General features: G+C 47.7%; 1 protein-coding gene across 1 annotated transcript in view; it reads right to left on the minus strand.

Annotated features, from left to right (window-relative positions):
* Alox5 (arachidonate 5-lipoxygenase) overlaps positions 1-23,923 on the minus strand; it is a 51,573-nt gene that overhangs the window by 2,998 nt on the left and 24,652 nt on the right. The window contains exons 4-11 of the mRNA XM_059258447.1: positions 15,708-15,830; positions 11,681-11,787; positions 10,632-10,804; positions 7,352-7,498; positions 1,954-2,157; positions 1,331-1,417; positions 512-690; positions 218-339 (exon numbers count right to left, since the gene is read on the minus strand). Of these exons, the coding sequence (XP_059114430.1) occupies positions 218-339; positions 512-690; positions 1,331-1,417; positions 1,954-2,157; positions 7,352-7,498; positions 10,632-10,804; positions 11,681-11,787; positions 15,708-15,830 (1,142 nt within the window). The remainder of the gene's footprint in view (positions 1-217; positions 340-511; positions 691-1,330; positions 1,418-1,953; positions 2,158-7,351; positions 7,499-10,631; positions 10,805-11,680; positions 11,788-15,707; positions 15,831-23,923) is intronic.

Raw genomic sequence — 23,923 nt, forward strand, 5'->3', positions numbered from 1 at the left:
GGCCTCTGTTCTGGCTCCCCTACCCACACTTTCCAAGATCTGCCCAGGCAAGACACTCAGAGAGGGGGGGGGCTGCTCTGGGGGAGGCATTTGGTGGGCTGGGTGCCCTGGAGCGGGGGGTTGGGTACCCTTGGAGGCAGGGTCTCCTGCCTCCTGTTCCTCATGCCTTTGAGACACACGGGCTCTGCAGCAGAAGCAGAGAATTGTGGCAGCCTACCTGAGGCTTTTCTGCCCCGCATGCCGTACACGTAAACATCCTTCACAAAGTCCTGCAGTTCCTGGTCCTCCTCCACCACTTGGTCATTCTCATAGTAGATGTTCACCACCTCAGTTGTGAACCTGGCTCAGGAGGACCAGCAGGAGTGAGTGTCCAGCGGGTCCCTCTGGCAATCCTGTCACTCCTTAATGTCCTCCGCCCTCTCCCTCCATCAACACCCAAACCAGAAGCAGGCCTGCCTCACCATACTCTCCATCAGGGTTTCCCTTTCCCACAGAACCTGGTCACACTCACGACAGGATGGCCTCCCACACCAGCAGTCCGTCATCACGATAGAAGTAGTAGGGGATGTCCTCAGTGCTGTCCATGCCCCGGGCCTTGATGGCCTCCGGGAAGCACAGGGAGGAATAGGTCAGGTCCTGGACAGCCCTCTGCACCATCTGCACATGCCCGCCACCCCCGGTGGCATTGGCCTGGTGAAAGAGCAGAGTGCCTGAGCTTGGTTGCTTCCCCCTCAGCTGTCCATACCCAGACTTCCCAGCTTCATCTGTGAGAAACTTGGAGGCCAGTGGGGGGGGGGGGGCGCTGGGCACAGAGAGAGCCAGCCTGTGTCCTGTGAGGTGCAGTGAGATGAGCAGGGCAAGCTCCCACTTCCGTGAGGGGGTGGCATGGGGATGCCCATCCAGTGCCCTGGGCACGGTACAGCTGCAGCAGAGAGCAGGCTTTTGTGCAGAACACAGCTTCTTTCTGGGCAGCCACTCAGCTTTGAGGAGCTGGGCACACCAAGGACCTGGATGCACAGGGGTTCAGCATCCAACCCTGAAGGTCACAGGCAGGAAGGCAGGGGTATGGGAGTGTGGGAGACGTCGCAGCTGTCTTGTGAGGTGGGAGGTTAGTGGGTTGTATGGAGGAGGCTCACGGAGACTGGAATGGGACAGGATGCATAAGAAGGTGACAGACAACCCGGGGAAGAAGCCATGATGGTGTGTGTGCAAGGAAGAGGAGAGCTGCCTGTGGTTGGGGGGAGGGCCAGTCTCCCACACTTTCCAGATCTCAGGGCTGGAGCCACCAGGCAGAGCTCTTCCAGGCTCCATGTGAGGAGACGGCACTCACCTTGTCAAAAAGGCCATACTCGCAGATAAGCTGTTCCCGGGCCTTCGTGTTGATGGCGATGGTAAACCTCACATGGGCCACCAGCAGCTGGGGGGAGGAGGAGAGACCTCAGCGAGGATCTGGATCTTCACTCAGCACTCCTGGGCCAGCCCCAGTGCAGGGCCACTGTGGCCCCAGAGAGGAAGTGAAGGTCTGTGTGTACATCTTCCTCCCAGCAGCTTTAGGAGGCCTGTGGACACCATTGTGATGCTCGGTGGTAATGGCCCTGGTGCTTGCCTAGGGCTTCATGGTGAGCAAATCCTGACCATCATCCTCTGTGGCAGGAGCCCTGTGTTGACCTATTTTATCATGAAGACACTGGAGCACCCATATTTTTAGCCCATAGTTGACCCAGCAGTCAAGTGCTGGTGGCACTTGGGAAGAAGAAAGTGACTTAACTACCTTTTCAAACTCTGCTTCCTGGCCAGCCAGGCTGTGTCAGACTCTGGCCCTGGCCCCTGAGCATGTGTCCCAGAGCCCCTCTTTGCAACCTACTCCTAGCGCCCACCCCACCCCACCCCTTGGGATGCCAGCTGCTCTTCCTGTTGTTCTTTCCTTGCAGGTGGAGCCATGGCTGGCTGTACCTTGAAAACGGGGTGCACAGCAGGCAACTGGCGGTACATGGCAATGCCAAACACCTCAGACATCAGATGTGTGCGCAGAAGGTGGGTGATCGTCTGATGGACGTGGAAGTCGCTGGAACGCACCCAGATTTTGGCCAAAAGCCAGTCATATTTTGCATCCGAAGGGAGAAAAATTGGGTTCTTGTCTCCAGGGGCTTGGTTGAGCTGGTGTGTTGAAGAAAGAGAACACGACACTTTATTTCTCCGTTATAGCTGTGAGAGGGCCTGGCCCTAGGGAAATTCCAGAAGAATCCAAACATTGACCGTGACTTTCAAATCACAAGAAGCACGTGGGGAGTGGTGGCGGGCCCTAGTGACATATCTTACAGCCTGTTTGTGAGCTGTAGATTCCTTGTCTGTAACGTGGGGACAGTGGTACAAAAAGGAGCAGGTTGCTGCAAGGGACCATGATTTCCGCCTTGGCCGTGCCCACTGCCTGGCTTCCTCCCACTTCACCCACTTCTGCTCAGCAGCCCCCGCCGTTCTCCTTCCCCCACCCTGCCCTTGAAGGCTGGTGTTCCCCAGACTCAGCTCCTCCTGGACCTGGGCTGGGACCTCATGCTGCTGAGTCCCCATTCCCAGATCAGGCTTTGCAGCTGGAGCCCTGCCCCAAAGCCCCGCCCTGAAGCCCCGCCCCCCGAAGCCTTGCACCCAAGGGCCGGGCTTGCCTTTGCCCTTCCGTTTGCGCTCAGTACTTGGGCCAAGTGACTTTTCTCTGAAATGTGAAGAGTTTGTTATCTGTTATTTAAAAACTCCCTTCTTTAAAGCCAGAAAATGAGGCCCCTGAAGTCCCCGCATGCAGTAGTGCTCATCAAACCTAGGAGCTTGGGCAGGCAAGGCAAGCTCTTTCCTGCTGAGCCACACTCAGCTCCCACTCATTCATTGCTCTCACCAACCTTCACTTCAGAACCTGGAGGTGAGAGACCCTGCGAGTCAGGAGGTGACAACTAGTGCTCCCCCACCTTGTCAAACAAGGACACTTTTGAAGACCTAGCATTCCAGAGGACCTGGGGAGGGCAATGTCCCAGAAGCAGGTTCTAGAACCAAGAGTAGTCAGGAAGGGCCTTGGGGGACTGTCAGTGCAGAGACTCCCAGTAGAGGCCTGGGAGCAGACTTAGCTGTGTTCCCTAGCTAATATGGAAGGTGGTTTTGCGGTTTAAATGTGATGGCCCCGGGTGTTTGAACCCTTGGTTACTAGATAGCAGTACTGTTCTGGAAGGTTTGGAACCTGTAGGAGCTGGAGCCTTAGGCTTTGAGGCTCCACCGCCCGGTCCAGTCTGTTTGCTTCCTGATTACGAGCGGAACCAACCGCCTCCTATTCCTGCCGCCAGGCCTTGCCCTCCGTGATGGACTGTATTTCCTTAAACATCCAAATACCTCTCCCTCAATTTGCTTTCATCCGGCATTTGGTCACAGTGACAGAGGTTACAGAGGCTTCCTGATTTGTCTCTCCATCCAAAGTAGCACAGGCCAATAGAAATAAAATGCGAACACAAATTCAAATTTCCAGGAAGCCATATCTCTTAATTATATTTTTAGTCAGCCATATTTTTTTAAAGAAAGTAAAACCCGTAAAACCTGAGTAAACAATACATGAAGCCAATCTGAAACTAGTACCTGACAGATGCCATTTTTTTACCCTTCCTCTAAGTCTTTGGATCCTGGTACACACTTGGAATTTTCAGTGGGTCTTGGTCCGGATTACCTGTGTTTTAAGAACGCAGGAGCCATGAGAGGCCGATGGCCTAAGTCACTGTCCCCTGGGGGAGAAGAAGGCAGGGCTGCTGGGGGAGCAGTTGTCTCCTGTGCTTGGGGATGAACAAGGAGGGACCAGGGAGACATTATTGCCCTTCACAGTCTTCTTGTTGCTTGTTCACTAATGGATTGTCATCTACCTCTACCAGATAGTTTGAGATTAAAATTTAAGTGGTCAGGTTTAAGTAAGCGAACTCTGCTCCTGTGTTATCCCAGGGCAACACACTTGCCATTTCCAAACTGTCCTAGTGAGCTAGTGAGCAAGGTCCTCAGAGCCCTGGGCCTTCCAACGCTCACTCTGTTTCCTTAGCTGTCTGGCCCACAGATGGCTGCCCTGCATCCTGCATCCTAGATGCACAGTCATCCATCCTACTGGGGCATCCTCAGACACTGACTTCAGAGACCTCTATGTACTGTGTTTTATATGTTATCAGTAAATCCTCACCACAACCTGACCAGTGGGTGTTCCTCACCCTTTCTGCTTTGCAGGGGGTGAAAGTGAGGCCCTGAGTGACTCAGTCACTCTGCAGGTCACTGGAGGTCCAGAGCTGAGCCCTGATGCCCGATTTGCTCCACCTGCTGTAGCCCCATCACACTGAAGTTCCTTTTCCCCCCTCTCTGACCACACCACACGTGAGCACCCCTGGTGGGCTTTTATACATGGCCTGCCTCATCCCCATGCCCAGTCTCCTCCTTGTTCCAGGTCGTCTACAATATGCCCAGGACAACGTGTTTGTATTATTTTAAATGCTTTTGAAGTAAGGCCATCCTTTGTTTCTGACTAGTAAATAATATATGCTTATTATTTTTTGTTTGTTTGTTTGTTTGTTTTTCGAGACAGGGTTTCTCTGTGTAGCTTTGTGCCTTTCCTGGAACTCACTTGGTAGTCCAGGCTGGCCTCGAACTCACAGAGATCCACCTGGCTCTGCCTCCCGAGTGCTGGGATTAAAGGCGTGAGCCACTACCGCCTGGCTGTGCTTATTATTTTAAACCAGTGGTTCTCAACATTCCTAATGCTGTGACCCTTTAATACAATTCCTTGTGTTGTGGTGAGCCCCCAACCACAAAATTATTTTCATTGCTACTTCATAACCGTAATTTTGCTACTGTTATGAATCATAATACAAATATCTTTGTTTTCTGATGGTCTTAGGCAACTCCTATGAAAGGGTTGTTGGATTCCCAAAGGGGTCATGACCCACAGGTTGAGAACCACTATTTTAAACTCTCCCAGCTTTACAGAAGAGTACAAGAAACAGTGGGAATGTCGCTTCACGTCCAGCCCCAAGGGCTCACTGCCTCTGCAGGTCTTTGTATATGTGTGCATTTATGTCTAATTTTCATAAACTAAGCCTTATTATAAACTAGGCCTATAAATTATTATAAACTAGGCCTCTTCTGACTCTGCTCACTTGTTCCCCATTCTGTACCCAGCCTGGTGACCCTGTGCCCTGTTTCACCAAGCCCACACCAATGTCTACCCATGTAAAGTATATGGTCTGTGGTGTGCTGTGTTCCTACATTCGTTTTGCATACATGAGGTGATATCATCCATACTCCATATCTTGCTTTTCCGCTTTGGTAATAGACTTGCGGAGACCCAAGTCATCTGAGAGCTAACGTAGTCCTCTTGGAAGGTGCACAGTGCTGCAGTACTTCCTGGTTTGGACACGGTTTCAGCCCCTCAACCCTCTCCTCCATTCACTCTGTCTGCAGCCTCCCACAAAACCAGTGCCATGATGCCCACCCTCCAGCATGCTACTCTGCTGATTCTCAGAGAGGCTAATTCAGCTAGTGCAGTCTTGGCAGGGGACCTCCGAGCACCGCTTCAGTTGTCCTGGCCACGCCAGCCTCATCACTGAGACCCATGGTCCTCTTCCAGCCCGGCCTGAAATCCAGACTGTTGCAGCAGAACCCATGGGTCCTGCTCAAGTGCTGACCCCGGAACCGTGCCAGCCACTGCCCTGGGCGGCATCCGTTCTTCTGGGCAGGCATAGAGGAAGGGTTAACCAGATCCTGTGGCTTGTCCAATGCCCTACCTCCTGCTGGCAATGGAAAGAGTTGAGATTTAAGCCAGGCCCCTGGTTCTAGGAGGCTCTAATAAACATGTGTCTGAGACAAACTAGTTCAGAACACCTCAGTGATAACTCATCCCTCTCCTGGCCTCACCTTTCGGTGATTTCCCACATCCCCTGTGCCTTCATCCAATGCTTCTCACTCACAGAGCTTTCTCTGTCTCATAAGAGGCTGGGGACCTCTGGAGTGCTAAGGGGTGGGGGCCTGGGAAACTATGGGTGGGGACCTGTAGCCAACTGCTTTGATTAACTAATTAAAATTTCGACACTAGGTATCATTCTGTAGCCTAGCCTGGCCTTGAACTGGGATTATTAACATGAGCTATATTGCAGGCTTGAGACAGCCAGCTTGAATCCCACCTCTGCGGCTCACTATGGGCACCTGTACCTTAGTCTCCTTAGCTGGGTGAGATGGTAATCTGCAGTCCACAAATGCAGACAGGCACTGTGTGAAACCCCAACAGTCATGTGCTTTCCAATCCAGAATCTTCAGGATGTCAGCAATGCACATGCTCCATGATATGGTAAGTCTCTCCTCCGGGTCTGGGACAGCATAATGTATTTGCTACTTATATTCAATATGGCGATGTTTCTGTAGTGAACCATTCATGTATCTTACTGAATGGAACAAAAGTTCTGAACCTTGTGGTTCAGAGGTTTATTTAAAACTAAGAGATTTGCTGGAAAACTTAAAATGTGTCACAGTTTTACAGTGCCTTGGTCTTTTGGCTAAGAGTAAGCATGTGTCTGCTCTTAGGTACTTAACATACAGCAGTTTTCAGGATTTCTTAGATTTCCCAGGCAAGGGCTTTTGGACTGTGCCGGTAAGCCTACACATCCAGTCAATATTATTCCCATTCCACTCACTGTCCAGGTCACAGGTACTATGTGCTGAGTGCTCATCTTCCCACCCGCCACGGGGTCTCTGTAAAGCCCTATCTATCCCCCAGGGACCTTTGCCTTTCCTAGCTTCATCATTGCTGTCTGCAGTCAGCTCTCACAGGGCAGGGAGATGAAACCCTGTGCTCACCTGCCTGCCTCCCATGAGACTGCTCCCGGCCCTCCACTGTCCTTGGGGTTACAATAATCTACTTACATGGAAGATAATGCCCCGGGACTGGTGAGGACTCTGACATTGCTCAGTGGCTTCTGATTGCAGCTTAACTCCTAGCCTCACCAACTGGCTTGTGTGGGCATGTTTACTTGGGAACACTGGTCAGGAGGTGGGTAGGAGGAACAGCATGCCATTGCAAGACAAGCCCAGCCCAGTGTGCTTAGCCCAAGGAGGGACTTTCTCAGAGGGGCCTGGGAAAGCCACCATCTGTCTGCCTCTTGCTGTGCAGACAGCCTGCTTCACAGCATCATTGGGTCCCAGTATTTCATTTTTCTCTTCCGACCCAGTGGAAGTTGGAGTGAGAGTTGTCAGTGCCCCTCAGCAGGGTGGGTGGAGCTGCCCCAGAAGCTCCTTCCCAGCCTCACTCCTGAGATCTAAGCCATGCAGAAGGGCTGGAGGTGAGAAGCCCACCTACCTGGATGGCAATGGGGACAATCTTGTTGGCGAGGTTCTTATATAGCAGGCAGATGGGTGCAGCCAGGAACTGGTGTGTGCAGGGGTCAGTTTTGTTGGCGTCGATGCCATCCAGAAGCTCATAGTCCACGATGAAAATGTTCCCTTCCTGCAGGAGGCAGAGAAATATATCCAAGCTACTGTAAGCAGAAGTGGACCCGAGAGCCAGGCTGGGAAGAGGATGTGAGTGATGGCCTTCAGGACACCCCACCTCCTTCCCTGTAACTTAGTGTATAACAAGCACCTAGAAACTGCTAACTAAGAAGTGTTTACTCCCCACTTGAGGGTGCACTGGAACCAAATCTGGGGTTTGCGTTTTTCACTTCGGGTCAGACGCCTGCCGACTCTGTGAGTCAGTGTGTGTCACTGGAGAAGTGTCTGTCTAACCTATTTTCTCTCTCTTCAAGGCCAAGGACACAGGCACAAGTCCTCAGTCTCTCCTGTAGCATATATTTAATACAACAACGCACTTTACATTTATGCTCAACATCGTGACGTTCCTGCAACGATCCATTCGTGTATCATACTGAACAGAACAAAAGTTCTAAGCTGCCTCCTTCATGGTTCTGAGGTTTATTTGAAACCAAAATATTTGCTGCAAAAATTCAAAATATGTCACAGTCTTGGGTTCCAGAAACAGCTAACACCTACCAGGACTCACACAACAGGATAGCAATACTACAGCCTGGAGCAGAAGTCGTCATCTTGTAGAAACCAGATTTGTCCCTTCAATCAATAGTGAAGAATTCTTTGGACTAGTTGCAGAACCAAAACAATGATCAAACAGACCACACCTTGGCCAGGACTGCTTATTAAGCCACATCTTATCTCATGTCCCAGGTCTTTCTCTACTTAATACTAAAGCTCATGTCAGTGCCCCAAGATGAAGATTTGGGACATTATCTCTTCCCTCCCATGTGTCCACATTGATTACATCTCTCTCTGCTTTTTACTGTATTACTTATCTCTTTTGTTGGCGTGTTGGGTTGGGTGGCCTCGCCTAGCCTATTTCAGCCTCAGGAACCTGGGCTTTTGTCCTAAAACTCTGGCTACAAGTGGAATTCAGAATCTATGGGCTTCTTCTAGCTCCAAAGATGGTTTACACATGGAATTTTCAAAGCTAAGATGAAAGACTGGCCATGACTAACTTAGGTTCATTGTAACTGAAACCTGCTTGATTCTCATAAAGGAAGTTGTAAGACCACTCTGAATGGTTAGAAGGGGTAGATGAGAGAAGCCAAACACCCAGATGCCCCTTCAGGATCTAGATCATGTTTAATGGTGAACAAATTGGACACTGTCATCCAGGACAGGATCCTCCTGGAAAGGAAGAGATCCTCCACAGATATGGGGGAAAACAAGGTCCTTCAAGGGTTCTTCTATTCATGTTCCAAAATTAAATTTCACGGAGAAAGATTAAAAAATATTTAGGGGGTGGTAAGATAGCTCTGTGGTAGAGAGCTTTACTAAAAGATGTGAGGCTCTGGGTCCAATTCCCAATACTGAAAACAAAACAATCTAGGAACTATGACTTTTAACACATCACCGAAGCTGTCAAAGAAAGATGTCAGGAATGATGGAGGGCCCTAAGAACTGTGCTGGTGTGTTACTCGGGGACAGTGGAAAAGATAAGGTAGCATGTATGTAAGAGTTTAGTCAGTGGTGACTGTTAGATTATTGGATAGTTGCCTAGTGATCTAAACCACAGCAGAACATCATGATCATGTGTTTGAGGGGTCAGCTCAAAGTGAAGATAATCTACAAGCCACCTTCCCTGGCAGTGGCAGGGGCTCACCAGTAAGAGGGTGTTGTCTTGGAGAACAAGCAGGGGCCTACTTTTGGGTGGCTAGGGACAATGATGGCTGTTCAGGTCCTCTTGGTTCTGAGATGTGCTGGCTTCTGTGCATGGGGATGGGTGCAAGGAGTTGTTTTTGTTATTGCTGGCTGTCCACATGGTTAGGTGGTATCCTGAGACCCATGCAGGTCCAGAAGAATGTGGAATGGCTGCCTGTGTGGGTCAGGAACCCAAATTCATTTGGGTAAGTCACCTCCCAAAGGCAAATGGGCAGGAGGTTCAGGCTGAATGCTAAGTGTCTGGAGTCTCAGCGTGAGCTGGGTACCTAGATGGGGTGACCAGAGGCAATGAGGCTACATGGACAGCTGGAGATGAGAGGCTCCATGGTGCTGGCTGCAATGGGGAGAGAAGACAGGATACTAGGGTTGTTGTTAGGACTATCAGCAAAAACAAAACAAAACAAAACAAATAAAAAACCCTAAAATACCTAGCATGGGAATGCCTGAAAGATCCCATCAGATGCAAGCCAGTTCAATTTGAATTCTTTCTGTCTCAAAACAAGGTTAGCCTTGGAACTGGGAGTGAAGGGTTGAGCCTGCAGGTCAGAGCCAGGAGACCGGCCAGCTTGGGGAGGTGAGGGAGGCAATGGCTGTACAAACGTTTCTAATTAGAAAGTGACAAATTCTACAGTCTCTGCCCGCTGTCCCTCCACAAGGCCTACTTTTTTAACCAGTGGGTGACATTTGGAAGACCATAACACACCTGTCAAGTGCCTGACACACTACAGGCCTTCTTGTAATCATTTTTTCTTTCTCTTTTTAAAAAAAGAGGGGGCTGGAGAGATGGCTCAGAGGTTAAGAGCACTGACTACTCTTCTAGAGGTCCTGAGTTCAATTCCCAGCAACCACATGGTGGCTTACAACCATCTACAATGAGATCTGGTGCCCTCTTCTGGCCTGCAGGCACACATACAGGCAGAACACTGTATAGATAATAAATAAATAAACCTTTAAAAAATAAAAAATAGGGTTGGGGATTTAGCTCAGTGGTAGAGCGCTTGCCTAGCAAGTGCAAGGCCCTGGGTTCGATCCCCAGCTCAAAATAAATAAATAAATAAGTAAATAAGTAAATAAATAAAATAAAAAATAAAAAAGACTTTTTATTTATTATGTATACGGTGCCTCTTGTCATGATTGATATGGGTATTGAAAATACTGGCACTAGGTTTGCACTGTGAGGATGGTGTCGCTACAGCCCCTCCTGTGACTGCCTGTGGCTTGCACCGTGCCCAAGACCCTCATGAGTGCTGCTGCCAGGAAAGAGAAGACACTTCTGATTTCATACTGTCAATCAAAGAGACAAAGCAGCAGTCTGGGGGGGATCAGCAAGCACTGGTCAGCAGGAAGCGGCTTCGGTGGAAAGGCTGTCTCCAGCCGGCCCGGCCTACCTGTACTTCCTGTTCTAAGCTGAGTTGCCGCTCTAGGCTGCACTCCACCATCTCTGTGGTCACTGGGAGCTTCTGGGGCAACTCTGAGCAGCGCTTGATGAGGACGGGGTTGCAGCCGTTCAGGAACTGGTAGCCGAACATGAGATCCTCCTGCCAGTGGTTCTTGACTCGCTCTGTGGGGAGAGCAGGAGGGCACGCCCCCTAGATAGGTCGGCTGGGCAGGCCCCCATGGCCCTGCCTGAGGACAAGTGTTTGTGGGGACCCGTTTTCAAGGCACCCAGACTCCTCTCACTTGCCGTTCCCACTTGCTGTGTTCCTGCTCATCGGTGGATCACGATGCACCTAGTCTTCCTGGAGCTATGCCTTAATGACCAGCAAGACTCCCAGGTAGCTAGTCTTCTCAAGAGCTCTAGTCCTTCAGCATGCCACGAGAAGGGAGAGTCCTGGTCCCCTGTGCTGAGGTCAGCATCTTTATCCAACCATTCTTACCTCCTTAAAGAATTATGGCTGTCATGATTCTCCATCCATTACTGTCCAGTACAGTGTCAGGGCTCTAACCAAATAGATCCAGGTCCAAATGCAACCCTAATGTTGCTTTACATTTTATTTTTACGATTATTAAGTGTGTATGATGTGTGTGTGTGAGAGAGAATGTGTGTATCTGTGTGCATATTTGAGTGCAGGTGTCCTACAGAGATCAGAGACATTGGATCCCCCTGTACCCTGAGTTAATTGTGGTTGTGTGCCACCCAGTGTGGATGCTGGGAACTGCACTTGAGTCCTTTGAAAGAGCAAAATTAGCTCCTAACTGATTAGACATCACTTCAGCCTCCAATGCTACTTTAATGTAAATGCTTAAAAAGAAAGAGCCCAGTCCTGCCTTGGCTCTGTGCAGAAGAGCCACAAATGACTTGTTTGTGTAAAGAGAAAGTCCCGATAGCCTTGAGACTTCTAGTGAGGTGTTGTCAAGGGTCCTTGAGTTGGATGTCAGTCAGTCTCCAGCAGAAAAGTCAACTTCCCCACCCCCACCACCCTGGGAGCCCTCTTACCAGAAATAGTGTTGCTGATCTTGACAAAGATTTTCTCAAAATCAGCAAAGTCATTCCAGGAAGACTGAAACATGTGCATGAAGCGATTGATGAACAGGTTCTCCATCCTGTAAACCAGGGGACAGGTCACCTTACTTGCCCACTGTGTCTCTGCAGAGTGTCTCCATACTCAGGAGCCTCCTGCTGTCCCAGGCAGTTCCCAGAGCAGGTGCTGGCCTTGTGGGACCAGGACAGAAATTAGCCTATGTCTGATGCTTTTCCTGCTGCACTTTGGCTGTGTAAGAGACCAGGCCAGTGCTCTCCAGAAGAGCTTTGAATGCCACCTGTTCATCCATTCCTTTGCAGAACACAAACCAGAAATGGGGCAAGGCTGCACCTCCTAAGCTCCCCAAATGGCTCCCCAAATAGTATCACCAAATATTACCACCCTAAACCTATGGAGGATATTTCTCACTCAAACCACACTCCACTCCCTGGTCCCCATAGGTTTATTGCCATATCATAATGCAAAATGCATTTAGTCCAACTCCTTAAGTCCCCATAGTCTTTCAATCTCGCCACTGTTTAAAAGTCCAAAGTCTCTTCTGAGACTCAAGGCAATCTCTTAATTGCAACCCTTGTAAAATCAAACAGAAAACTACATTCTTCCAACACAAAGTGGCACAGAATATACCATTCCTCAAGGGAGGAAAGTGGGCACAATGAGGAAATACTGGATCAAAATGAAACCCAGCAGAGCAAACTCCAATGTAGCTCCATGCCTGCTGTCAAAGGGCTTAGATGGCTCTACCTTTCCAGCTTTGCTGACTGCAGCATACATCACTCTCTTGGGCTGGTTCCAGCCTATGTGTGCAAGTCTCCTTGGCAGATGTCTCTCAGCTCTGACATCTCCAGCATTTTGGAGTCTCCAATGCAACCCAGGCCACACTTCTACAGCCTCTCAGAGCCTCTGGCTTTCTCATGGTCTTCATCTAGGGACACTCTTGCCACACGATGCCTTGCCTTATTGGCTTTCTCAAACCATGGAGGAAGAATCCAGAACCCCTTCATTCTTACATCCTTCATGCCTCTAGAGCCAGCACCACGTGGGTGGCACGGCTGAGTTCAGCGGCCAGCTTGGGATGAACCCCGGCCCTCTTGAATCACACCAGCGCCAGCACTTTCGTTCACTTGCTTTCTAGAGCAGAAATCTCCGCAGGCTTCATTCACACGTTGGAAACGTAGCTGGGTGGGGTCTTCCCCTTTAGGCACCCATCCCCTGTTCCAGCGCAGGGTAGGCCTCTCCTCAGCTGTGCTCAGCTCCCTAACACTTGCAGCCTCTCCTCTAACACGTGCCACGGCTGTTACACTTCCTACACCTTTTCTCTCTCCACGCTGTCCATTTGCGTTCCTTACTGCCCCACTCTCTCTCTTCCTTTGTAGACCTGCATAAGCATTATTAATAACAAACAGACGTGAACTTGACATTATGCAGTCTTGAAGTTTCCAAAGACGTTATCTCATTCCTTTTTCACTTAGCTTTAGGTACACTCTCAAGAGGTAGGCCGAACACAGCCGGATTCTTTGCCAAAGTGTCACAGGAATGGCCTCTAGGCCAGCTGCTCTCAAAGTCCTTGCTTCCCCCTGAAGCCTTTTGAGCCAGGCCTCTCCAGTCCCCGCCGCTCTCACCACTGCTGACTTTCAGGCTCCAATGAGGATAGCCTGTTCAGTTCCGTTTATAGCATCCAACTGCTTCTCTAGTCCCAAGATCCGAAGTCTTCTACATTCCAAAACGATAACACAAAACGAAAAGACCCACAGCCAACTGAACAAAACCAAAGCAACAACAATAACAACAAGGAAAACATGGCCAGGCTCTTCGCAACAACGGCCTACTCTCTGCTACCATCCAGCTAATTGTCTGTTGATGTGAAAAAACACCATAACCAAGGCAAGCTGTGGAGGGAAGGGTTGATTCTGGCTCATGTTCCGTAGGGTTAGAGTCCATAACGGTGGGGACAACATGGGACCAGGAACCAGGAGCTGAGAGCTAGTGTCTTCATAGGCAAGCATCAGGAAAGAGAGTGAACCAGAAGAGGAGTGGGGCTTTAAGCTCTCAAAGCCCACCTCCAGTGACATACTTCCTCCAGCAAGACCACACCTCCTAAATAAACCTTTTCAAATATCACCACCAACTGGGTACCAAGAGCTCAAATACCCAGGCCTATAGGGTCCTTTCTCATCCAGACCACCAAGTTAGTTTTTGCCTCAATGTATATAGGTAAATATTTGACCTTAACCCACTGGATCTCAGTTTCCTTACGTAGAAATGTTGGATAATGGCTGTCAAATTTTAAAAGGATGAATATAATTAGAAAACACCTGCACTGAGGAGACTGACTCGTGGTCCTCAGGCCTGGCTGCCTCTGGGTGTGCAGACAATGAGGTCCCACTCTCAGAGACTTGCCATGGTTGTGCTGGGTGCTGGGAAGTGCTAAAAGTCCTCAGGGGAGTGTAAGCTCAGTAGGGCTTCATTAATTTAGGGTTTTCTAGGTGTGTATGATTATGAAAATTCTCTAAGAGTATGAAAGGTGTCTCTATAGTATGAAAGGTGTCTTTGCTAACCTTGGTGTGGGGCTGAAGATCTCTTTTTTTGACAGTATCCATGATTGTGCCAGCATCCGTCAGTGACTCTAGTGCAAGCACGTGACCTAGAAGTCAATGTCTCTGTTGTTTATTAGCAAAGGGCCGTAGGCAAGGTCTTCAATACCCTTTGTATTTCTCAGGTTCCTCAACAGCAAAGAGGGGGCAATATGTGCTGTGGTGGTTTGAATGGCCCCATAGGCTCATCTATTTGAAGGCTTAGTCACCAGAGAGTGGAATTGTTTGAAAGGATTACAAAGATTAGGAGGTGTGTCCTTGTTAGAGTAGTTGTGTCTTTGTTGGAGGAAATGTGTCACTGGGGGTGGGCTTTGAGGTTTCAAAATCCCACACCAGGTCCAGGTCTCTCTCTGCCTGCCTGTGGATCAGGATGTAAGGCTTCCAGCTACTTCTCCAGCACCATGTCTGCCACCACACTCTCCTTACCCAAGGTGAGTAGGGGACTTACCTCTGAAAAGTCCTCAATGAAATGCCTTCTTTTATGAGTTTCCTGGGTCATGGCATCTCCTCACAGCAATAGAACACTGACTAATACATGTGCCTACCTCATGAAGTCACTACGACAAATGATCAGGAATCTTTGTCCTGGGACCAACACTGTCATTTTAATCATCATCACTACAGAATCGGCCTCCTGGTAACAGTCTGGGCGCCATCTTCAGGCCAGACTGGCCACAGAAGAAGGCCCCTGGCTGGGCTGAGAGTGCAGTGCTGTTAGTGTTGGGGGACCGCTGGGTCAATCCAGCCTGTTGAGACACAGGTCATCTTCTGATTGTGCAATGGGCAACTATCCCTGGCCCAGATAGAGACAAATGTGTTGGGAATGGTGTTCAGCTGAACTGTTCCCCCAGCTCAAGACCCTCAAAGGAGAAGAATAAGGGTCCTAATATAAGAAAGATCAAATATGAGTCTTTTCTACCAAACACTATAAAACTTGTGTTAGGGACAAGGAATTAAAATCTTTTTGTCCTCCCACAACCTTGTAAGACTTTTATGGAAATGCTTTCATCCTCCCACAGTGAAACCTTTATGTACAGAAAGGTCCACAGCTGTTATTCCAGGCCTTTGATGGCCTGGACCAGTGACCCTTTCCCCTCCTTCATTTCCTGTGTGCCAATTCTTTTCAGACTAGCCAGTTAAAACTGTGAGTTGGATCCCAGTCAATGAGGAAAAAAAAACCACAACTGCCATCTGAGTTAGAATACAGACCAAGTTCGATTTCTGTCTCGGTGTGTGTCCGCTCTGAGCACACACTCTCAATCACTTTGCCTTGTCCAGACGAGTGGAATGGTGCTCTCTTTCTTTGTGATCCCGAGCTCATTTCTAACAATAACCCATACCCAGCTCCCAGATGGGCCACCCACACCCTGAAGTTCCTAAAACTTACGCTCTTGAGTAGTTCAGAACAAAGTCCACTCCTTTTTCACTATCAAACTGGATGTCTCGGGGTAAATCCTTGTGGCACTTGGCATCAATACTCAAAGGGAAGCCAGGGTTCCACTCCATCCATCTAGCAGGAGGAAGGTGAAAAAAAATAACTGTGTTAAAGGATGAGTGGTCCTTTGGGTGGTCCCCTGAGCTGAAAGCTGCCATGTTGATAGAAGAGGTTATACATGGTAGTTGATTTTCCCACTATAAGCTCAACACACTATAAGCCGAGGCACCAGGACCCCTTCCAAGGTTGTGTGTCAGCCACTTCTGCTGTGTCCTGATCACAACAGTAGAGATCTGAGACCGGCTTATACAGAGAGTTGGGGAACGGAGCTGATGTGCACTAGTCCATAGAAAGAAACCCTAGAGACCTCACTTAACACAGGCGGCTTTAACAGTCACAGCTCTCTGTGACTTAATTATGGGTTAATTTAAGTGGAAAATCTAGTCTTCACAAAATCTTTAAAATCTTGCCTTCACAGTCACAGGCTCTCATGCCACACTCAACCAGAGTGTCAAATGTCCTGCCAGCTTGGTCAGGGCACATCCTGATTGTGTGTGTGGTGGTTAGGGGAGGGGATAGTGTTCAGGTTCTCACGCTGGAATCCTAGAGCATTAGAGGAAGTGAGAAAGAACATTAGGTCCAGACCACTGAGGGGATGCTCCCTGTGACATCTGGCCTGCAGCATGTTTAGAGATGGTCACAGTCAAAGTAGCTCCCTCTAAAGAGAAGCCAAACGCTAACTACAGTGACAATATTTAATGCTTACTGCCTCCGTAGCCATCATTCATGCATCCTTTTTACCTTTTTTTTTTTCAACTCACCAAACAATCCCTGAAAACAAAATTAGAGAAAACCAAATCCTTGTTTACTCATTTGGGACAGAGAGAACTGCTGTGCATAGCACTCTGTATAAATAAAATGCTGATTGGCCAGTAGCCAGGTGGGAAGTATAGGCAAGACAAAGAGAGAAGAGAATTCTGGGAACAGGAAGGCTGAGTCAGGAGATGCTGCCAGCCTCTGCCATGAGAAGCAAGATGTGAAGGCAGAACTGGGAAACGGTACCAAGCCACATGGCTAAACATGAAGAAGAATTATGGGTTAATTTAAGTGGAAAATCTAGTCAGTAATAAGCTTCAGCAAATGGCCATACAGTTCGTAAATAATATAAGCCTCTGTGTTTTTACTTGGGTCCGAGTGGCTGTGGGACTGGCGGGTGAGAGAGATTTGTCTTGACCACTGGCAGGCTGGGACATAGGAAAACTCAAACTACAGAGAATGAGTTACTTTTGCTTAGAAGTTGAAATACTCATTCTGAGATCAGAGTTCTCATGTATATTCCCAACTCTCCTCCCTTTTAAAGCTCCTTCCAGGGAGGCAGATTTTAAACATCCAGAGGTCTTCAGTACTTTAACATGACCCTGTGCATTCACTGGTACAAACTTCTCGCTCTTCTCCCTGGTGTTCAGCTGCCTCATGGACCATTCTAGAAATGAAAGTTCCTGGAGAGAAACTGCATGTGAAAAGACGAATGGGCCCATTAAAACTGATAAATGTTGGGAATATCACAGGCCTGAGAGCAGAGTCAGAAACCTGGTCTCTCCTCAATGGCCGGGGGTTTTAAGGGTCTTTGAGGAGTGTCCCTCCCCTAATTTAAGGTTTGTCAGTTTGAACAAAGAGCTGATTGACACCCTCAACTTAGGGATGAATGTCCTGATTCAGCCTTGAATTTGCTGGCTAGGCCACCAGCAGGGGGCCCTACCACCCTACTGATAGGAGAAAACACTCCAGGTCAAGAGCGTGCAGAAGACGCTGGAAGTTGTCTTTCTTTCTTTCTTTCTTTCTTTCTTTCTTTCTTTCTTTCTTTCTTTCTTTCTTTCTTCCTTCCTTCCTTCCTTCCTTCCTTCCTTCCTTCCTTCCTTCCTTCCTTCCTTTCTCTCTCTCTCTCTCTCTCTCTCTTTCTTTCTTTCTCTTCCTTCCTTCCTTCCTTCCCCTCTCTCTCTCCCTCCCTCTCTCTCTCTCTCTCTCTCTCTCTCTCTCTCTCTCTCTCTCTCTCTCTTTTTTAAAAAAATCTATTTGTGTCCCCACTGCCTATCAGGGACCTGTCTAACTTCTAGAGCCTCCTCAACAGGCTGTATGAAATCCTCTAATTTTGTTGTTTGTGTGACCTTTACTACAAACACATGAATAAGCATAAAAATAAGGACAGTTGTACAAATGTTTTTTTAATTGGAAAAATGAGTAGAGGTGTCTCCAATACACATCTAAAACTGAGCCAGGCTTTGGGGAACCCCGCCACATGATCAAGCATCAGTCAGCTAGCATCAGTCAGTCATATAAATGCAATGCTCTTCATGCTTGGCCGTTCAAGGGATGCAGTGAGTGCCTAGGGGTCGAGTTGAACTGAATTTTTCAGTGATCCAGTAAGGACACATGTACCAGGGATAGCATTCACTTTTTTTTTTTCTTTTTGAGACAGAATTTCTCTATGTAGCCCTGGCTGTCCCAGAACTCACTTTGTAGACCAGGCTGGCCTACAGAGATCTGCCTGCCTCTGCCTCCTGAGTGCTGGGATTAAAGGTGTGTGCACCACCGCCTGGCAGCATTCACATTTTATTGTATTTTTTAAATTGATATTTATTATTAACTTGTGTGTAGATGATATGTGTGAGTGCATGTGAGTGTATTTGTGTGCATACCATTGACTGCTGGTTCAAAAATAGATAGGCAGGGCTATGGTGATATTTTAATTGTACTGAAATGTGATTTTATTTGTATGTTAATAAATAAAGTTGCCTAGGGGTCAGAGCTATTAGCGAGCCATAGCAGAAACTGGGCAGTGGTGGTGCATGCCTTTAATCCCAGTTCTTGGGAGGCAGAGCTAGGTGGATCTCTGTGTGTTCAAGGATACAGGCAGCATGGAGACACACGCCTTTAATCTCAATACCAACCATAGAAGACCTGGAGGTCTGTATAGATGGGCAGTGGCGAGGAGGTCATGTGGTTGGGTTTACAACCAATGAGAAGGCAGAATAGAAAGTCAATAAAAAGCACAAACACACAGGAAGTAGGTCTCTTGCTGAGAAGGACAGAAGCGGCAATGAAGGGTAAGGATTTTAGCTCTTAATTGCTCTGACCTCTTGGGCTTTCGTCTTTGCATTGGCTCTGTGTTTCTTATTTAATAAGACGGTTACACCTACACAGGGCCATAGCACACGTCTTTAATCCAAGCTCACAGGAGGCAGAGGTAGGCAGATTTCTGTGAGCTTGAGGCCAGCCTGCTCTACATAGCTAGTTCCTGGCCAGTGAGACTGTGTCTCAAAAACAAAAATAAACAAACAAAAAAAACCCAACAAAACACCACTGAGATGTATTTCAGGTAAACCAGCCCTGTAGTAACACTGACCACCACAGTGGCGACTTGATCCCAGACTGCAATTGAAGGAAGAGTCCAAACGGAAGAGGGTTCTTTACTTTTGTGTTTTCCTGAGGGGATAGGTGCTGTAAGGTACTTTGATCCAGAATCCAGGAAGGAGCTGAGAAGAAGTGGGCCACAATTCAAAGTGGCCCTGGCCCTTGGCAGCCGTGGGAAAGAAAGAAAGAGTCTTTGTCAGCACGAGGTGGGCGACTGTGGTGTGGGCAGGGCTTGCAGGAGGTGCGGTTAGAGCTCTCCAGGCCGCTTTGTTGCTTACAGCCACAGCTTCTTGATGGAACAGGCCCTCAGAGGACTGGTTTGGGAAGTCGGCTCTCTCCTGCAGCCAGTAGAGAGTTCTGAGTCTAGCCTCAGGCCGTCAGACTTACACAGCAGGGGCATTCACCCATGGAGCTGCTGCACCTGCCCACGTTTTCTTAAGAGTTTTCTTCAGGGTCTGGATGGTGCTTTGTCAGCTCAGTCAGGACTTTCTCAGGACATGACACCAGGGGGCAAACAGTTAGCTCCTTCGGAGGTGGGACCATTGCACAAGAATGGAGCAGTTCGTCAGACAGCTGGCTTCCTACTGGCCTCTGAAGCCAGACACCCATGTCCTTCCCACTGAATGAGACATACTGACAAACCAACCCACAGGAGCCAAAGGCTTTCACACCCACAGACATAAATAGGTGGGGGAGGGGGACACGAAAGAGCCCACACTCCACGGAGGAAGGCCACAAGGAACAACTCGACCGAAATAAGGAAGAGGCAGAAAAGACATCTGATTTGGAGGGAGACCGCTGAAGGAGATGTAGAGGGTGTAATTCAATGTAAAAAGACATTTGTGCCCGTAAAACATGATAAAGGAAGAATTCAACAAGGAAACAGAAAGAGGTTATAGCCAGCGTGTGATCTGACCAGTCTCTTAAAGGACAAAGTCTATTCATTCTACAGTAAATTACTTGAGCACCGTCTTTGTGCCATGAAGCACTCTTTACTTTTTACAAACTGGGAGGCAATGTAACACACATGTTTAGCAGAACTCCAAAGAAATGCAAAAGAGCCATGGATGGAACCACTAGAGACTTGGAAGTCACGTACAGGAAATGTATTAAACTTCTCATTTCTCACACTTAGAATGGTACACATTGTGAAGTGCTTATGGATTTTTTTTTTTGATTAGGTCATTTTATTTTTATTACATTAAAAATTATTTTAAAAATTTTCATACAGCATTTCATCATATCTTTCACTTTTACCAACTCCTCCTAAATTTTTTCCTACCTCCCTACTCACCCCAAGTTTATGCTTTAACACACACACACACTCTTTCTCTAAGTAAAAACCATAAAAACTTCAAAACAAAACCAAAAAGAGTCACCAAACCATAAAACACACACACATAAAACCAAACCAAAACAATACAATATAAAACAAAACAAAACATGGAGCCCGTTTTGTGCGGATCAGCTACCCCTAAGCATGAGGAGTGCCCTGCAGTGCGGTCGATACAGCCAGTGTCCCTCCATTGGAGAAAACTGATTTTCCCTCTCTGAGTAGGTATTAATTTCAAATAGCATCTCGGTTAGGGGTGGGACTTGGTGCCCACGTCCCCTTTTCTGTGCGGGGATTTTATCTCGCTTGAGTTTGTGCAGTCTTGTGCATGCTGTCCCAGTCTCTGTGAGTTCATATGTGAACACAGCTCTGTTGTGTCTGGAAGACACTTTCTTTGGAGTCACCCACCACCTTTGGCTCTTTCTGCCTCTTCCACATAGCTCTCTGAGGTTTGAGGAAAGGGGTTTGATGAAGACATCCCATTTAGGACTGAGTGTTCCAAATGTCTCACATTCTCCAGCTGTGAGTATGTGTATTTCTGTGTTAATTCTCATCTACTCCATTGATGGGGGTTGAGTAATGCATTAATCTATGAGTATAGCAATATGTCTTTAGGAGCAGCATGCTCTTTTAGCAGAATAATAGTAGTAGGTTTTAACTTAGGGCCCATGACTTATCTAGTCTCAAGTTTGTGGCCTCATTAACAGTGTCCAGATGTGGGTTCCATCTCATAGAATAAGCCTTAGATACAATTTTTTTTAAAAAAGTGGCTGGTTACTCCATAACATTTATGCCATTATTGCACCAGTATATCTTGCAAAATAGGTCATAGTTGTGGGTCTCACAATTTGAAGCTGGGTAAGACTGATGATTACTGTTCTCCTCTAATAGCATGTATTGTATCTTTTAATACTCTGAATGCTGGTCAGTAGGGCTGAAGCTTCAGTAGGGCTGAAGCTCAGTTTTTCCATGTTTGATGACATAAGTAAGTGGTGTCTTCAGCAATAGGAACTTACTGTCAGGTTCTGGAGGGTAACCGATAGCATTGGCAATAGCCTGTATTGTTTGTGGGGGTGTCTGTGGGTCCCTTTTGGCCAATGACTCAACAAGATGTCACCCATTCCTGAGACTGGGGGTTTTACTTGGTAGCATATAATATCTAGTTGTGGCATTGTCTCCCCCATTATATGGTAACTCCATTTAAATCTCTTTTGTACATTTTAGGAAGCTTCAAGAGTCTTAAGCTTTCATATGGCTAGTCAAAAGGCCTTTAGTACTAGTTGTTCCTCCCCACAGTCCCTCCTTTACCATGTATTCCCATCCTCTTCCCCATTTAAACCCATTTTAGTTTCCCCTTTATTTATCCATAACACTATACTCTATTTCCCTTTCCTTAGGAAAGCCCTTCCTCTTCCGATCTCATATGAGCTACCTAACCTCTGTGTCTATTTTAAGTGAAACATACATATCTAAAGCGTAAAACCTAATATCCACATATAAGAGAAAACATGCAATATGTGAAATTACACCAAGAGTTATAGAGTAGCTAACAAAAAGTCCAGTACCAGGAATGAGAACCTCCTTTTGAGTTGTTGATCAGGGAGCTGAAGAGAGTTCCCAAAACAATATAGGCTATTGCTACTGTCCTTGGTTGCTTCCCAGAAGTTAAACATAAGTCCTTATTGTTGAGGACACTGTGCACTTTGGACATAGGAATTGGAGGATTTGAGTTGAAAAGGAGCCAAACATATGCCCCTGAGGACTAGCGTTCATAGTGCCACAAGGTGAGGAAAGTATCAATAGTCTTAACCAGCTGTTGTTGCCTATAAATCACAATGACCACCATGGCAAGATATCCCTAAAGGGGCAGCAGTAGTGGTACTTATACCTTGGCAGTAACCAACAGCTGTCTACTTGGACTCAAAGCCTGCTTAATAGGAAAGAAATCACTCCTGGCACTGGAAGCCTAGCCAACTGTACTTGGCTAGGGAGGTCACAGATCACAGAGGAGACTGTACTATTGCCAATTTTCCAAACCGGTATAATTCTTAATGGCATTCTGAATACTTATCTATATACCCACAGACAAGTGTAACATTCAACCCTCATCAGAAACTTCTTTTACAGCAGGAGGAGGCCATTACAGAAAGCCACAACTAGTTCAAATAAGAGATCAAATGGCCATGTGGTGTCATGGCCATGTGGTGTCCAGCCCTGGTGGATATATCTACCATACAACTCCAGCATCTAAAACTCCAGAAGCACCAAAAAAGAGGGGCAAGAGGAAAGACAGCAAGTGCCAGAGGACCACAAGATCTTCTGTGTGATTGTCCCTTCCAGCTAAGCCAGGGAAGCTACACCCACAAAATCCCAACGATGCTGTCCAAAAGGATCCTGCACAATTCCAGAACCACTGCTGTCTAAAAAGAACCTGAAAAATTCCAGAATCACTGATATCCCAACATAGACTGGGGGAAATCTCACGGGCCCCACTCTTTTTTTTTTTTTTTAAGTTTTAAACCTTTATTCTTTGTGGATTTCACATCATGCATTCCGGGCTCACTTATCCCCTCATATCTGCCCTCTGTCCTTGTCAACCTCCCCCCAAAACAAAACCAAATTTAAAAGAAAAACCAACCCAAACCAAAACAAAGAAACAAACGAGAGACAGAGGGGGGGGGGAGTGGGAGAGAAGAATCTTGTTGTGGAAGCTGTAGTGTGGCTTGTTGAGTCACACAGTTTACCCTTTAGTCCATTCATCTTTTTTTTAGGTTTAATTCTTTCTTTCTTTCTTTCTTTCTTTCTTTCTTTCTTTCTTTCTTTCTTTCTTTCTTTCTTTCTTTCTTTCTTTCTTTCTTTTCAAGACAGGGTTTCTCTGTATAGTTTTGGTGCCTGTCCTGGAACTCACTCTGTAGACCAGGCTGGCCTCGAACTCACAGAGATCCGCCTGGCTCTGCCTCCCAAGTGATGGGGTTAAAGGTGTGTGCCACCACCTAACCGCTCTTCCTTTTTTTTAATTAAAATTTTTAAAATTCATTTTACATACCAACCCCAGATGCCCCTCTCATCCCTCCTCCCTTTCCCTCCATCCTCCCTCTCCCCAACCCCCTCATCCCCTCCTCCAAGAGGGTAAAGGCTCCCATGGGGAGTCAGCAAAGCCTGGTACATTCAACTGAGGCAGGTCCAAGCCCCTTCTGCCTGCGTCAAGCCTGAGCAAGGCATCTGACCACAGGTAATGGGGTCCAGAAAGCCAGCTCGTGCACCAGGGCTGGATCCCGATCCCACTGCCAGGACTGGCCGCACTCTTAGAGGACAAGCTACAAGCAGTTAACTGCTGAGAGAGGAGAGTCAGTCTCGCCCCGAGATGAGCCTCTGGCTTTGCTATCCAATACCAAGTGGTCAGCCCTAGAAACACACATGCAGG

This window comes from Peromyscus eremicus, chromosome 3 (genome assembly GCF_949786415.1).
Source record: "Peromyscus eremicus chromosome 3, PerEre_H2_v1, whole genome shotgun sequence".
NCBI lineage: Eukaryota > Metazoa > Chordata > Mammalia > Rodentia > Cricetidae > Peromyscus > Peromyscus eremicus.